This window comes from Echeneis naucrates, chromosome 3 (genome assembly GCF_900963305.1).
Source record: "Echeneis naucrates chromosome 3, fEcheNa1.1, whole genome shotgun sequence".
NCBI classification, from domain to species: Eukaryota; Metazoa; Chordata; class Actinopteri; order Carangiformes; family Echeneidae; genus Echeneis; species Echeneis naucrates.
The window spans coordinates 17,919,345-17,936,973 of NC_042513.1; the positions used below are offsets into that span (position 1 = coordinate 17,919,345).

At 39.1% G+C, this 17,629-nt stretch overlaps 1 protein-coding gene across 1 annotated transcript in view; it reads left to right on the forward strand.

Moving 5' to 3' along the window:
- The window catches only part of LOC115041216 (neural-cadherin), a 277,317-nt gene that overhangs the window by 90,813 nt on the left and 168,875 nt on the right, over positions 1-17,629 (forward strand). Inside the window, exons 6-7 of the mRNA XM_029498542.1 lie at positions 2,143-2,392; positions 13,922-14,064. Coding sequence (XP_029354402.1) covers positions 2,143-2,392; positions 13,922-14,064 — 393 coding nt within the window. The remainder of the gene's footprint in view (positions 1-2,142; positions 2,393-13,921; positions 14,065-17,629) is intronic.

The following is a 17,629-nucleotide window of genomic DNA, read 5'->3' on the forward strand; positions in this document are numbered from 1 at the left end:
TTTTTTTTTCTGCTGTGTCACGGGAAAAGTCCAGCTTGTCTGCAAGCAGCTGAACAAAAACAGTTTTGTGAATTTGCTTCCATCTACTTTAATTAGTATTATTATTATTCAACCATAGCTCATATCTGGGACTTCCTACCGAGACATACTGAGTTTATGTTGCTGGATATTGGTCCATTCTATGTTCACCTTATTCTACATAATCAAAGATTTAAAGCATTTTAAGCCATATGGACAACAAGAAATTTATTATTTCATTGGTTTGTAGACCAGCCGAAATGTACGGTGGCCCCTAAGGCCCAACTCACTGCAATTTAACGAAAACAAATACACAACAACACTTCAGATACTTACCACACAACTAAATAGAGGAATGTGTTGCAACAATCAACGGACTGCACATGCAAACGTAGCAACATGCTGCTGGTAGCACAGGTGACGCCAGTGTTTCCAGGGGACACACAAAAGTGATGCTGCACTTTGCTTTGTACTCTAAAAATAACGAAGCAAAACCTTCTGTTGTCTGTGTTCCTATCTGCATATTACTGTACTTACTTGTGTTGTGTGCCTTTGCATGTTTTTCCTTAAGATGCAGTGCATTGGTCTCAGATAGACTGATTCAAGTATGCAAAGGCATCAGTACCCAAGCAGGTTTACAGATTAGATGTGAAAGCAATATTGTGTTTTGATTTGTTTGTTAATAATATCGTTTTGAGTTCAACCTTGTGACACAAAGAAAATACATTTTTCACACTGGAAATGTGGGTCTTTGTGGAGTGATAAAAAGGTGCTTTTTGAATTGTGTAAGAGTTGTTCAGGCTGATGATCCAGTCCACAAATATTTTAACTAGTTTATGCCTCATATAAGTAATTCATCATCTTCAAAAAAAAAAAAAAAAGGATTCTCAATGAAATCATTAAATAACATAGATCCTTATGAGTTACCACTGAAGAAATTTCTAAATCTTTATTTAGTGAAGTGAGATTTTTTTTTTTTTTTTTTTTTTTGGCTTACATTCTGTTAAATTTTTAATTTGAAGTGTTAGTTCCCTGAAGGCCTCGTGGCATTAAATAAGTACAGTTCGTTAGTGGAAACAAACATTGCCTTGTTTATAAGTATGTGCGAGTGCATGCATTGATTTAAATGCATGTGTGTTTGTGTTTGTTTATGTATGCATATGGGCACATGAGCCAACTGCAATGTAAGGTGAATTGGAGAATTGAGAGCTTGATGTTAAAATATTCTTGTTAGCAGAAAATGTGCTTAATCAAATCCCTAGTGGTCTTTACAGTTTCAGCAAGGCAATCAATTTGTGGCTGAGTGAGTACTGGCTGCATGGATTCCCAATGTGTGATGCAGAAACAGAAATGTTGCAAAATGACAGTCCTTTCAATGCATGCTGTGCAAATAACACTTACCCCCTTGTAGGTATCTGAAACTGACCATTTAAGCCAGGGGGAGCATCACTCTCTCTTCAATCTCCAGTTTGTGCACATTGAGTAAGAAGTGAATGGTGATCTGATGCTCAGTTTGGGTTCCTCTGCTCTTTGAAGAGAAAACACAAGCACGAAATATGACTCAACAATACATCATTCGTCATTTCAAGTCTACTTCCACTATTGAGCCACTATTTTCTCTTTCACATCATTTAAATCACTGGGCTGTGTTGGCATTCATAGAATTTTTTTCTCCTGCAAATAATGTCTAATGTAATTTCATTTTTTTTTCTTTTGAAGAATTTCAACAATAGAGTGTAGTAATGCAGCAGTGTGTTGGTATAAGCATTTTCAGCAGGATGGTTCAGTGAATCCACAACATATTTCTATGGGCAATAAGCCTAGGAGGGAGACAAATAGCTACCATTACTCGTAAAACCTGTACCGAAATGCTGTGTGTATTGTTTAATTGATTTTGTACAGCCATTAATAAGACATACATTTAACAGACCTAGTAGTTTCTATTCATTTATTCATTGCTTAATGCAAAACAAGAGAAATATGCAAAGGACAGAAGGATACAAAGAATATTTGATTTTTACTGACCCCCATTCTGTGAAGGCCTGATGGCTGAGTGGTGTGGGTGCATCTTTGTTTTGTGACTCTAACTTCTTTCTTTCTCTCCTGCTTTTCTCATCCTCTCAGTTTCAGCAAACGACTGTGATTCGGAGGAGAATGCAGAGTTAATCTACTACACCCTGAGTCAGGACTTCACCATCTCCCCTCATGGGACCATCTTCCCTGCGGGGCCTTTGGATTACGAGAGGCCCAACCACCTGTACGAGTTTGTTGTTATGGCCATCGACAAAGGGGAGGTTCCTCGGACTGGCACGACTACGGTACGGATTCGTATGGCTAATGTCAACGACGAGGCACCCGAGTTCTCCCAGCATGTGTAAGTAAGAGTCTTCGGACTTCCTGGTTCTCACACAGCTATTCACTATTTTGATGAGATGAAGTGGTTAGTTTTTTTTTTTCCTGTAAAAATAGCTGTAAGAAGTCTTGATTCATCCATGCTGGTTCTGGTGACAGCATCATGCTGAACTACTCATTGGTATTGTAAAGCTCCACTGTAAACAATAGGAAACTCTGAAGGTTTAAATCTTCAGAGTGCCAGGATGATCCACCTAGGTTTGTCTGCAGTTCTCAGATGCCCATATGCCTTTCAGCTTTTTTCTGTCACACACAGTAGGATTTTCACTCCAGCCTCCTGGGCTGTTCTGATGTTTAGCTGTTGAGTCATATGGTTTGTGCAAACATTCCTGTTGTTTGGGTTTGCTGCCTTTCTGCAGTATGTGTTACATGACGGTGAATTGATTGACTTGATTGATTGAATTTTAAGTTTGTTAAATAACTCATTGAAGAAGCTTTGAAATTATTTCTGAGAAATTACTGTGGCAACCATCCAAGTTGTGAGCTGAGTGAATATACTTCCGTTGTGTATGATTAATTTGAAGTTATTTTAATTAATCTGTTTTGCTGAAGTTTAAAAAATTATGTTCACATTATATATATTATAACATATATAATGGTATATAGTATATAATAATATATATCATATTAAGTTGTTTGAGGTTTTCAGCTCTAAACACCAGTGTTCCAGAAAGCCAGTTAAATGGCTTGCTTTGATAGTTAAACTTTCGTAGTGACCCAAAATTAATAGGACATGGATGCCAACAGGTGAAGAGCTTGAAGAAGGTCTCTCAGCCCTCTTCTGTTCTTTTGCGCCTCTTTGCATCTGTGTTTAAATAAGCCGATGTGCCAGAATCAGATACCTGTAAGGTAGAGAAGGATTCTCACTCCTCTTTACCTTCTCTGGAGGCTGCCGGGACCTGACAAATAAACAGACTCCAAATGGGATCAGACACCAGGTAGTAAACTATTTCTGCAGTCACTGTGACTGGGTTGATGCAGAGGAAGGCTCAGTATGCAGGACTGCGACTGTGGCGTTTATGTTGACAGGAGTTATTTGAGATTTGTTCATGGTTGATGACTTTGTTTTTATTTTATTTATTTTTTATTTTTGATAAACTGGGCTGAACTAATAACCAAGAAAACCCAAGATGGAATTTTGGTTGGTATTTATGGTTAAACCTTTGTAACTTACCTTCATGGAGTTCAATATACAATGTGTTTATACAATATATTTTTACAACAATGATGCCCTTTGTGGGGTTAAATTGATTTGAATTTAGTATTTTCTTCCACTTGCACAGATTTTTGAAACTTTTAGTGTGACTTCTGAGATGGAAGGGTTTGCATTACAAAAGGCAATTATTGACAAAATTTATTTTCAGTTAATTAAAAAAAAATGCAAAGTGCAAGTGTGCTTCTGACAGAAATATTTGCCCTGGGAGTGTCGGCCATTTAGAGAAACAATGAAAATGGGATAAGTGCATTTAAGAACAAAAGGTGAAGAAATATCAACAGGAGCCAAAACACAAAGTTTGAAACAGTACTTACACACAAGGACACACACAAATGCACCATAGGCTGGGGGAGACAATCACAAAGGCGAGTGGAACGAGAAAAAGACAGCTAACTCGGGGGAAAGGATTTCACAATAAAACTGTAAATAAACTTGACTTTGACTAAAAGTTTAAAACGTGTCTGTACAGTAAGTGTCCAAAGACAGCCCAACCTAGGGCCAAGTTTGGTTTGAGAGAAAATAATCAATACACTTCTGTGGAAACATTTGTGGAGCATTTTCTAAAATCATAAATATTGCGTAAATAAATTAAAGACAACTGAAGCTATATTATTTAGGAACTAGAGAATGAGCTTGACTGTCCGTCCTTGTCAGGTCAGCTCTTCACAGCTGCTTCCCATTTAAACATCACAGCTGCTGTCACCCACAATTCCAGCATCCCCACCCCCACCGCCCCAGTGCTGCTGTGGTTCCTGCATCTTTTAATTGGGCTGATTTTCTGGAAGAGAGCTGGGCAGATTGGTGAGGCAGGGTCAATCAGCCATGCCCACCAGCACACTCAGGAGGCCCAGAGCACGCACTGTGTGTGCATGTGTATGTGTCCATGTGTGTGTGTGCATACTCAGTAAATCAGAAGGTCCCAGCACAGTGGGCTGTTGGTATGGGCAGAGTGATGTAGTTATAAAGTGCATTCATGCATTATGCATCTGATATACATGCGTTTCGGTTGTTTATAGCAGGGAGGGGATTACTGTGTGTGTGTTTGTTTGCATTGATTTACTGTTAGCGACAGCTGAATAATCAGTTGGCTTTTCTTCTGTAGCCCTTATCCTGCCACTGTAACTGCTCAAAAACAGAAATGCACAACCTATGATGCATCACTCAGTCACACTCATATGCACCCAGATTCATCCATGCAGTCACGCACATGCATTTTTGTGCAAATGCATTTATATGTGCACCATGTGAGGGCAGAAATGGGCAAAAACATCTGTTATGTCTTTTGAGGAGACAAATTCAGCTGGGCCACTTTAACAAAGATAAGACTTACAGCGGTAAGTTTCATTACTCTCCCTGAGATCCCGCATGTTCACCTTTGTGCATGGGAGCAGGACTTTGTCAATATTGCATTGAGTCAATACATGTGATGGACATAGAAGAGAGAGATGGGGGGGAGGGGAGAAAGTGGTCATTAAATGTATCATTATCCAGGCAGAAAATGTAGCCTATTTGTATCGATTCATGGAATTGGAAGTATGTGGTAGTGAGTATTAGTTTTACATCCTCAAACTCTCAGATCTACTTCTGATCTGCCTGCCTCTTATTTTCTGGTGAGTTGTTAGAATGGCTTTCTTTCATCTATGTGCTGTTGCCCTTTTGCCATCTGGACCCTGCTCCCGTCACCAGCTCGTTGCCCTGTAAAATGCCCTAGGACAACTGTCACATAACTAATAATCACAGGTAATTTCAACAATCACTATATCTTAAACCCTAGTATTTATTATCCAGGCGTGCGCACGCACACACACACACACACACACACACACACATACACAGCTTCATGGAACAGGTAGAAATAATTTCTGGTGTGTGTTGGAGACAGACAGATTAAGTGAGTAGTCTTTCAAAAAAACAAGAGTCCATTTAAGAAAAAGGTGTTCTTATTTGTCCATTGTAAATGATAATTTTCACTGGCAGAGCTCTTTGCTGTTTCTAGCATGCTAATTGTATTTAGCTCCCTGAACTGACTTGAAACACCTTTTTCTGAACTCAACAAAACAGTTGTAGGTACACTTTGATGGCTAAACAAACACAATATTATCACAGTTTTAGATTTATACAAGAAGTGAAAAATAGACATCCAGAGAACAAATCAGCATCATCAGTTGATGTTCCATGTTCAAGGCATTCAACATCCCTGTACTGCAGGATTATGGGAACGGATTAGGGGAACATGTGATTTCATTTCTGTCAGAGTTAAGACTTTAATCCGAACCCAATCTTGACTTTTATAATCCTGATTTTAATTCTGACTTTCTTCTAGATTTTACTGATCCTGATGTGAAAGCTGTCTTTAAATCTGACATCAATCCTGATTTTAATTCTAATTTAAATTCTCAGAAATCTGTCAGAATTCTTAGTATTTTTCTTAAAAACTGAAAAAAAAATTTAATTAAAAAAACTTTGCTCAGTTCTCTTTATGCTCTGTAACACTAGCTAGCTGAATAAAACAAACATAATTTCATGGACAATTATTTCATCAAATCATTTCATAGAAATAATTTATTATCAGGCTCTTGTCTCTTCTTAAAGTAGCCTCACCCAGATGCTTACTACAGAATGCTTCATATTTAATTAGTATTTACCCAGAATATATAGTTAGCAATGTAATTTGAAGAAAAGAAAATAAGCCTGTTAGTTTATGATCCCAACATACTAGCAGCCTACATTGGATCAGATACAAGCACTAATATGACCCGTTCAACTAGCTAATATTTGTTTTAAATGGAAGCTGTTGTACTTTCAGAAAGGAAAAAACTACCTACAGTATGGGCCTGGTTGCATTTGTAAAGCTGTGATTGGACGATCAGTGTTTGCGGAAGAGGTTGAACTGTCAATGTAATGATTTAAGACACATGTTACAGCCCCTAGTGCCATATGTTATTGGAGATGACAATATGAAGTTCTAAAGTGAGATCAAGGATCCACATTGGTGATTGATGATTTACCCATATATGAAATGACTGATGGCTCAAGCCAGTGATATAATCCGTGTTTATCCAGTTTTGTAAAATGTATTTATTCATTTATAATCTCTGTTATGATATATAGATGTCTCTGTATAGCATCATCTCTGTATAACTCCTGCTCAGGTTTCAGCGCAATGTTATTGTTCTGGGAGACATTTTCCTCCAAATCAGATTTCTCTTATACAAAACTGTATTTCTCTCACCCAATTTCTTGCTCCCGCATCAATTTAATAAGAACATAACACAGTCTGCATAGAACAATGATAATGGCCATTACTCGAAGACAGTCCTTTACAGCAATATGTTTTGGGCTTATTTCAGGAGCTGTATCTAAACCTCAGATCACATATGAAAAAAAAAAAAAAAACCCTACAGAATATTTTGTTTACATTTGCAGAAGTCAAAGCAATGTAAGGTATATTGATTTGTTTTTGTGAAAATAGGGAAATGTTTAGTAAATCCACTAAGATATTAACTGTTCTAATTATTGCGCTTCTTGTTCATGTTTTTTTTTTTTTCATATCCAAGTATTTAAGTATCTTAGGAACCTAAGTGCAGCAGACAATAATATTTTGTAACCTTGGCCAGATCTCCTCTTTGCCACAATTCTGTCTCTGACCTCTTCAGTAGTTCCTTCAACATCATGATTCTCGTTTGCTCCGACGTGCCCTGTGAGCTGTCAGGTCTTATATAGGCAGGTGTGTGCCAATCAATTTAATTAAACACAGCTGGACTCCAATGAAGGTGCAGAACCATCTCAAGGATGATCAGAAGAAATAGACAGCACCTGAGTTAAAAATACGAGTTTCAGCAGCAAAAGGTCTGAATACTGATGGCCCTAAATATCAAAAATGTGATATTTCAGTTTTTGTTCTTTTGTAAATTTGCATAAATGTAAAAATTTCTATTTTTTTCTGTCAAAATGGGGTGCTGTGTGTACATTAATTAGGGAAAAAAATCAACTTAAATAATTTTAGAAAATGGCTGCAATGTAACAAAGAGTGAAAAATTCCCTACCCACTGTATATCCTCATTATGTCAACAGGGGGCATATCCACTGCAATTTCCATTTCATACAAATCCTATTTGCTTGTTTTTTTGCAGTTTTCTTCAAAAGAGAGAACATTTTTCAGAGGCTGGGTTGCCAACACATCTGAGAAACCTGAGTCTGACTGTGATTTCTGTGGTATTTCAACACCATAAACCAATTTTTTTCATCCCTGTCAGCCACCTGTCCAAGCACTGTACACATCCAGCTTTACTTGGTCGTGTAGGTAACAGTGTAGGGATCATTTATACCTCAAACTTTTTCACATCAAGAGCCTTGAAAGTGACACAAATCAGACCACTGACCTGATTTGATTCAGATTTCCCAAATTCTGTGATTGTGTTACTTATTGATGAAGTACAGTGGCTGAGAAGGTGGATCCGAGGCCCACTTCTTGCTGGGGACCCCAGGGATAATTGGGAGGAGCCTGAGGAGAGACCAGACAGACTGACACCACAGTGACTTCATCTACTCAGAGTGGTGAGCCTGAGGAGTCAAACACAGGTCTCCATGTCTCCACCAACACAGACCTGCAGTAGGGGTTAGGTTTACAGTGGGAATAAGCGTACATTTAGATTAATAGATTTTCTCTCTTTTGTAAATTTATTTGATGAAACGCACTTATCTTTGCTTCTCCCTTATTAAAACGTCCTAAATCAGAAGCTTGTAAATGTCTCATAGGATTATTGACAGAAGCCAGATTTCATAAAATTAGAAGGGCTGATCAGCAGACAGGCTCGATGCCTTGCAACAGTTCATAGGTTCAATTCCCGGGCCTGGGGACTTTCTGTGCGGAGTTTACATGTTCTCCTGTGTCTTTGTGGGTTTCCTCCCACCGTCCAAGGCATCATGTTTGGGTTAATTGGTGTCTTGAAATTGTCTGTAGGTCCGAGTGTGAGTGGTTGTTGGTCTCTGTCTCTGTGTGTTGGCCCTGTGATGGGCTGGTGACCTGTCCAGGGTGACCCCGCCCTCACCCAGTGTGAGCTGGGATAGGCTCCAGCACCCCCTGTGACCTTGGAACAGTTCATTGGTTGAAGATGAATGAATAAATGAATGAGTTTTCACAATCAGCATCTGACTAAGGGACACAGGCTCAACAGAATGGAAACAAACTAAAAACAAAAAGGAGAAGAGATGGGATATAGGGATGGCATAGGACTGAAGTAGTTTTGATAGCAGCATTGATCTGGCCGAATTAGAATGACGCTCAAGCCCAAATGTGATTGTGAACAGCATCTGGTTTGTATGAATCTTGGGCTACGATGCTTGTTTTTCTCTGATTGATCTTCCCTACTGTATCTCAAGACACTCACATAGGCAGTCATTCATGTGATCAACACCTACGAGGATCTGCTGGAAAACATTAGCGAGAGGTGTTTTTTGGAGGTTAGTGGTGATTATAATGCATTGACACAATAGTGTCAAGAGGGATTAAACTCAAAATGCCTCTGGAAAATTTTGATACCTTGCAGTGAACTATCTTCTCCTCCATGTGTGCTTGTGAAATGTACGTATTTCTTGGGTTAATATTTTCAATTTAATGGTTGAATGTACAGAGAAAGTTCAAGGGCCTCCAAGAAGTTTCAAGCGCTTTTCTGTAGTGGACCTGTAGTCCACGACAGGTTTAAGTTCAATTCAAGAAACCACATATCCTCCGGCTGTGAGGCTGTGAATGCTAAACATGGTACTACCTATCTATTTACTTGGTTCATACTTGGCCATACAGGCTACAGTGGAAACTTATAGGCATGCTTGTTCCACATATGTGAAGTCTGCACCCTTTTGTTCATGTGATAAATTGCACAATCAAAAATCTTGCTGGCACACGCACCCTTAGGGACAAGAGGAGATGAAGACACGTTATGCGGACCCTTTAAATCGGGTAAGGGTTAGATGCTCTTAGGAGAGCTACTTGATGGAATGCCTATCATATAGGCTTATGATAGCAATATCTGCAGTGGCCCAGGAGTCTGACCTGTTGCCTCTTACTGCACTATTTCCTCCCTCTACCTTCCTCTACTTACATCCCACTCTCACTGTCTGCTATTAAGGCAAAAGGACAAAAAATAACCATACATATTAAAAACGTATAGTCATGGTTACAATGATTTTGATCTCCACTCACACAAACCAATTATGCATACAAAGATGGTTAAATCACTATACATAAGGACTACAGCAAGCAATTACAGCCACAGTGTCCCTTTAGCAGCTGTTCTGAGCTTTTGACTTTAACGCACAATCTCCCTCAGCAGATGCCATTGTTTGAGGACGATGGTGTGATATGGTCAAAAGCTCCAGAATAACCACCGTGCTGGGATTGTTTCGTGAACTCCAAGGTCAACAATATAATTTAAGACTCATACTCAGTAATTCCTATTAACATTTAATCTTTAGAATCTTTTTTTTTTCCCCTGTAACTAATTTAAAATAACAGAACTAAGTTCTTGTAACAGTTTCGCAGGCCCTGAAATAATTTCTTCAAATCTGTATCCAAGAAACAGTCTAAAAGGAAGAGGTGTTCAATTTGCAATGGAGAAAAACAATATATCCACACACAAACTGGATCCTGACAGCACATTTTTGCTTGATAAAGAACTAAAATGGGCTTGTTTTAATTCCAATAACTTCATAATATAATTGTTGTTCTATGGACAGTGGAAATTTTCACAACAACACAAAGTTGTTGTGCTACACAGACCAACACTTTGTAGAGTCAGGACAAAATAAGCTTTGCAGCCTGTGTGAAAGGGTCATGCATAAATTCAGCTACTAAGACTCCATCTGTAATTTTGCAAATTGCTGACAGAAATGCACAAGGTTGCCTAAGTTCTCTCTGGCTTTTAGGTGAGATAAATACAAGCAATTATCTAATGAACTTTCTAATAGCTTCCACAGACCACAAGTGCAAGCTGTTTGATCAATGCACCCCATGTACCCATAGAGGAACTACATAATAAAGAAACACAGTACAGCTTCTCCCTTTACCTGACTTGCGTATCGATTTACAGGGAAGTTGGAACTGAAATTACTCAAATGCAGCAACAATCAAAACAAGTGGCACATCACTGATCTTACTGGCAAAACTAGTGCTGCAGTTGCCAAGGCAGAAAGATGACAGTGACAGAACATGATCACAATGATCAACTCCTAATGAGAGCAACTTGTTTTCAGCAATTAATAAATGGGCCTCATGGCTGGGATGGAGGGACAGACAGATATGTTTATATCAGCCTTTAAAAGTGATTACATCTGCATTATAAAGGTGCACCACGTGTGTTGGAGGCAATGACACATTGAGAAAAGACAGAAGAACAAGCACATCTCTTTGTCTCACAGGGAGAGTGAGAGAGAGAAAGTATAATGGTTGGTGAAAGTATCTGCTTGTTTCTACAGGCTAAATCTGTGGTCATAAAAAAAGAAACTAAAATAATTTCACACAAAGGACATTTTCTTGACTTAGTGGACTGTCACTGAGAAAAACATTCCCCTCTGAAATCTCTGTACATTTTCCTGAGTAACCACAGCAATACTGAAAGTTCAGGGATATATTGGGTGTTCAGCTCATAGTCACATCACAATAAAGGTTCTCGGCCTGAATCCTGAGGCAGGAGCCTTTATGTGTGGAGGTTTTATTTTATTGCTGTGGATGTGGGTTCCCTCTAGGGAGTCTAGCTTCCCCCCACAGGCCAAAGACGTGCCTTTTAGGGTGACTGGTGAGTTTTTTTTTGAGTCATCATTTCATGCATTTGATTTGATGCCGAAAGTGGAGAAAGACAGGAAATGCAGGGGAGAGAGAAGAGCAGCTGATATGCAATAAAGTAAAAATGGTTTGTCGGCTGCGTTTGGCTCCATCGTGGAAAAATGGGACAGATAGTGGATGGTAGAACTGGCAACAAAGGACTGGAATTTCTTTTCATCAGATTGCTTCATGATGTGTGTGGTGTCCTTAGAACTCACCCCACTGCAACTTTAGAAGACAGCACCAAATAGAAAACATGCTCCAAGAAGAAAAGGCAACAACAATGTTTCCAGGGTACACAAAAAAGTAGAAACAAACTGGGATGCGCTAGTTGTTCACTGTTTGTTCAAATAGTGCTTCCCAGCTGGGTATGCCTTATTTTTTTTTTTGTCACGACATTATAGTTTGTGTTTCTTGCTGTACGTTTTTCTGTATTTGCCTGTATTGTGTATATTAACACATTTCCTAAGTTATAGTGTGTTGAGCTTTCAGGTCCACAGTAGATCTGTTCCTTTAATCTCCTTTAGGTACACCAACGATGCACTGAGAAACTTAATTGGGAACAGTTTTATACTTGATCATTTTGACTCGCCTTTTCATTTATTATCAATACATAAACGGGTTTTTAATATTTATGGCATTGTAGTGTTTTCATCATCATTAGTTCACTAATTCTGTAAAACTCTCAAAAATCCAAATTTCAAGTGTCTGAGTGTTCTCTTCAGAAGCGTTTATTTTTAAGTTTTAATGAGGATGTTACTCCATTGGAGATTTCCCCTTATATCTTATTAATTAAAATGTCTTTGTCCTTTTGCCAAGGCACTTCTTTATGTTGCACTAATGACCAAGGGAAGCTATTGTACTATGGGGAGATGTCAGCTTATCCCGCAAGGGCAGCAGAAATGTGTCCCTGCAATGTTAGAGTGTGAACCTGTGAGTCAACAAGGTAGGAAGGAGAAGCCTTTCAAGAGAAGTTTTGCTTTCAAAAGTGCATGTGCGTGCATCTGTTGTGGTGTGTCTGTGTGTGCGCTGTGCGCTTGTGAGTATGTTAGTCCAGAAATTAGTTCAAAGCATTCAAAGTGCTACGCTATGATAGAAGTGAGGGAGTGTTTGGGGGAGGCAGGGCTTCAGAGCATGAAGCTGTGTTCACTTTTTGTATGCACATTAAAAGATTCTTGTCAAGGCAAGAGAATCAATTAGCTTGAATATTCTGTACATAAAATACTCATAAGCGATAAAGAAATATACAGTTATTAATGAATCACACTTTAAAACTTCTTTGCCAGTGAATGGCCACAATATTCTGATGACTTAGTCACATACATAGACTTATTTCACCATTCCTTGATTCTAATAAGTGATATCTGAGTCCTGTGCCCTAGAGCCAACTTATAGTGGCCAGTTTATAGTGTAAAGATGACCTCATGAGACTGGTACTACTACTGCACATGTCTAATCAAAGCAGCTCATCTATTTAAAGCTTTCAATAGAAATGTAAATGCTGATCTATTCTTTTCACCTGTCCCTCATCCCTCTGTCAACTGGATCCTCTGTTTGGGTTCACACCTGCAGCCAACACAAAGCTAATGTTGAAAACGTGGGCGTCTCTAATTATAACACAGGAGAAGGGAGTTGGTTTGCACCAGAACCGCTGTGCCACACGTTTTCTCTCTGTCACTCTCAGACTCGTGGCGCTGCAAGTAACACATGATGGAAGCATAGATACTGGATGGGTTGGTGTCAGCGCTCATGGAAATCGCTCTGTGATTTATTTATTTTTTTTCATGTGATCTACATTAGTTAGCAGAACTGCCTCTAAAAGGATGTTTGAGGTTATTTCGATTTCTGTGCTGCTTTGTGTGAACTGCATGAACTCCTTAACAGGATTGTTAATGGCAGATTAACACTTGGAGCTCACAGCGAAAGATAACAAGCTGGCGTGTCAGGACACCTTACGGTTTGGCTCTGTTGTGGAAATCTCAGGTTACTGTGGTTGTGATTTTTGGTCATTTAAGGTGTTGACTGGCACATGCGGTGCTATTAATCCACATGGTCCTTGGTGCCTGCCACTCTGAGGTGGCAGAATTGTATATGCTGAATTTGAATTTGAAATTCAAAGATGCACTGATTAACCAGATTAGAAATGGCCGTAATGAGGTACGTAATGAAGTGCTGTGAGGGGAACGTACTGATGCATGTGGCTGGTCTGTAAAGGGCTTGGCCTGTGACAGACCTGCCATATCAGTTTGTATTTCAATGTCATTGTCATAGCATCTTTGTTCTGAGGCCTTAAACTGGTAGTTTAACAGGATTTAGATGACATTGATTTGGAAAGCCTGCACAACCTTGTTGAATGTGTCTCATTTTAACCTCCACAGCGGCACAACAGAAGGACACACCGTCTACAGATGAGTCGAGGTTAGGAGCTGAGTGTGTGATTGTGTGTGTTTCAACAGATACCGGACCTTTGTCTCTGAGGATGCTGGGCCAAACACTCTGGTTGCCACAGTGCTGGCGAAGGACCCGGATGGGGACGGAATCGCATATAAGATTGCCACTGGAAATGAGGAGGGAAACTTTGTCATCGACAGCCAAAAAGGTTAGATATTTTGGATTTTTTAAAATCTGTTCTCTATAGTTTGAAGTACAAAGATTTTGATCCTTTCTTCACAACTTCAGGACGCCACAGTAGAATGCAATTGTTCTGATTCCAATTCAAGTATCAGAAATGCCTCAGATACTGACTAAAACAATGGATCAAAAGTTGGCTTGAACATCAGTCTATGCACCGTTCTGATGCCACATAATGCACCAACACATCTCATACTTTCACACCCAGATAAAAAGGTAGCTCTCTTCTGCCGCTCTATAACAGAACCACTGAGCTGTCTTGTGCAGCTACTGACGACTTTCGCTCTCCACAGGCAAAGTATTGATTTCTGGGAAATAGCATAAAGCTGAGGTCACTGAACCACAGACCTATAACCTTTATATGAGACTTTTGATGGAGTGCTCCTGTTTTAGCTCCTTATGGAAGCCTGTATGGCACTGGTCACATGATGCTAGTCAGCCAATCATGTTGACTGAAGTTGGTTACAAGGACAGTAAGAAATAAGTCACAGAACTTATGCCACAGTTTTAAATTCTCTTTTCATGTTTTGTATGAAAGGAGCCATTAAAAAATAGTATAGGTAGAGGATTTTACTTCTTGTAAGTGAATAATTCAAACAATATTTTCAGTGGACTCAATCTGTCTCAAGGTTTTTGATCCATAAAATTAATTTCCACTCTAAAAAAGGAACTTAATAGCATTCATGTAACTGCTATATTTTTCAAGGATTTAATCTGAGCCATGCAATAAAACAGTCACAGCATCATATATCAAAGAAACACAGAATTAGTGTTATACAGCTGTTAAATGCCACCGTGGTGTAGAATATGATTAGTCTAATCACCAGATTAAATTATTACTAGATTATTTTTTATAATGTGTTGTTTGGCCCTCCACAATTGCAAAGTGTAGTTAAGACAATGCCTACATATCTAAGATAACACATATCATCTCTACATCAGTGGTTTGTGAATGAATTTTTATCTCACAGCTTAAAATTTTGGTTGAAAAATCTCACAACTTTATGTTTCTCACAGGCCTTTTATATTCTACTCTTATTCTACTCTCGACTGCTACTCACCTCGTCTGAGAACACTTTGCCATTCACTTCAAAGTGGTCTCAAACTTGGAGACCCCACTCTGTGGATTTAACACAAACTCTAAAATATCCAAAACGATGGTATTTTTTTCCCACATTTGTTTTCACCCCTTTATATTTACGTGCACCGTATAAATGAAAAAGCTCTGCGGTTTGTCAACTGTGCCTCGGAGAGTCATGAAAATGTACTTCATGCAGTTTGTATTTTACTGTTAAACTTCATTCGCTATATCCACTGCTCCTCACCACCCATTCTGTTAGTCAGAAGGCTTTAAGAAGGATATTTAAGTCCTCACAGGTCATTGCATGGAGACATTACAATAATCAGCCAGCATGGGAGGAACATTTCCACTCTCTCTTTGTAAGAAAATACCATCTGAGGTTTACAGTCACACATCTCAGTTTGCTCTGAGGCAGGAACAGCAATGCCAGAAGCAGGGAGAAACGGGAAACTGGGTTAATGATGCACTGTGCGTGTGTGTGCATCTGTGTCTTGCCTGTGGTAAGTGGGAAAGAGGGGTAGGATGGAAGCAGTTTCATAGTGGCTCAACCCTTTTGTAAGCTGCAATCCTCTTTGAATCTGCATATCACATTATACAGTAATACGATGACTTTTACAAATTCAATTACTCAAAACTTCAAGGCACAATTTCCTCTGTTCACCAGCAATGACATTCACTGTAAGCTGATAGTGGCGGCCGTGTTAGTGAGCTGGGAGAAGACTTCGACTCTTAACTGGATTACATCAGCTATCAGATGATGAGTGCCGGCTTGCTTTGCCATTTATATTATTTGGCTCTCATTTGCATTTAGTCACATCGAACCACATTTCTTCCTGTCATCAATTTTGAAAGGTTAACTTTTTATTTCAAGTTTGCTCTCTCTTGCATTACAAGCTTTGTATTAAAGTTCCATTTCAAGGTTAAAGGTTTGTCTGGGTGTTGAATGCCAAATTACCTGACAATTTTTAATTTACTATTACATATGAATGTCATCTATTGTCATTATTGGTATTCATTAGTCTCTGCACAGCTTTTCCTCTGCTCCTGTTATCGTCAGCCTAATTTTCTTCTGTTTTAATTACTGTGTTAATGGTGTGTGTGTGCCTGTCTGCCATAGTTTGTGTGAGAAGTGCTACGCAAAGTCTAATTGACTAACTGGCTGAATTTGTAAACAAATCAATTGCCATGCGTCTGTTAATCCACATTATCAATGGAAAAAATAAGTATGAGTTCCTTCTAAAGTCGGCTGTAACAAGGAATGATGAATCAGGATGTAGACTGACCTGAACATTTATTAACGCATATTAATAATACGCCTTAAACCTGTCAGCTGCCCAGAATTTGGTATCCAGTCTGCAAGATTTGTGAAAACACATCGTAATGTTTCCTAGAGTTCCACTGGCTTATTTGAAAGCCAATTTGTATTAAATACACAATGGTTAAGGGAAAAGAAGAACATCTTTAGCCAGGACACTGCAACAGTGAGTCAAGTGCCCTGACACTGAAGCATCAGCGATGATTCATTTAATTATTTACACATTCTCTTCTTATCATGTCAAAGTTGCTTCAGGGAACAGAGCTGAGGCTTTGAGATTTTTCTAGATTTTGAAATATGTTTTTGTTAAGACTAACTAGACCTCAGCTCAGTTTTAAGATGGATGGTGATGCTTCAGCTCCTGATGTATCAACTCAATGAGAGTTAACGTTGTGCTTTCCAAAAAAGCACAACAAAAACCAACTGGAGGCTTTGCGCTATGTGTCAAACAGCCATGAACACAGACGCACAGCACGGAAAAGTGTAATTAGTAAATATATGAAAGAATCACAACACCTGTGTGTGTGTGTGTGTGTGTGTGTGTGTGTGTGTACTATGGCTGTGCAAAGGAAAGCCTGTTGAAATTGACTAAACCAACAACAGGCAAACACGTGTCACATTTATTTATCGCTGCTCTGTGTTGAATCTTGAATCTTGCTCTGCATTGTTACTGTCGCTGTCCTGTTGGACTTGATCCTCAATAGTGCGCCGTGTTTCTGAAAATACTCAAAATCCTCAAAAAAACTTTTTTTTTCCTAATTACAAGACTTTATCATGTGTAAGAATTTGCTCCTTTGAATATGATTCTTAAAGGAGCTATATGTAGGTTTTGTTATTGCTATCTAGCCAACATTAGCATTAACAGCTGTTACTCACAAGTCTAAGGAAAGGTGACTACAGTAACCAAAAATGTGCACCAATCCATAATTTTCCAAAAATAACTCTGCACTGGAGCAGCACTGCGACATAGTGGTTAGAGTTGTTGCCCCGTAACAAGAAGGTTGTGGGTGAGGATCCTGGGCCTGGGGTCTTTCTGTGTGGAATTTGCATGTTCTCCCTGTTCCTGCGTGGGTTTCCTCCCACCGTCCAAAGACATCATGTTTGTGTCTCCAAGTCGTCCATAGGTCAGAGTGTGAG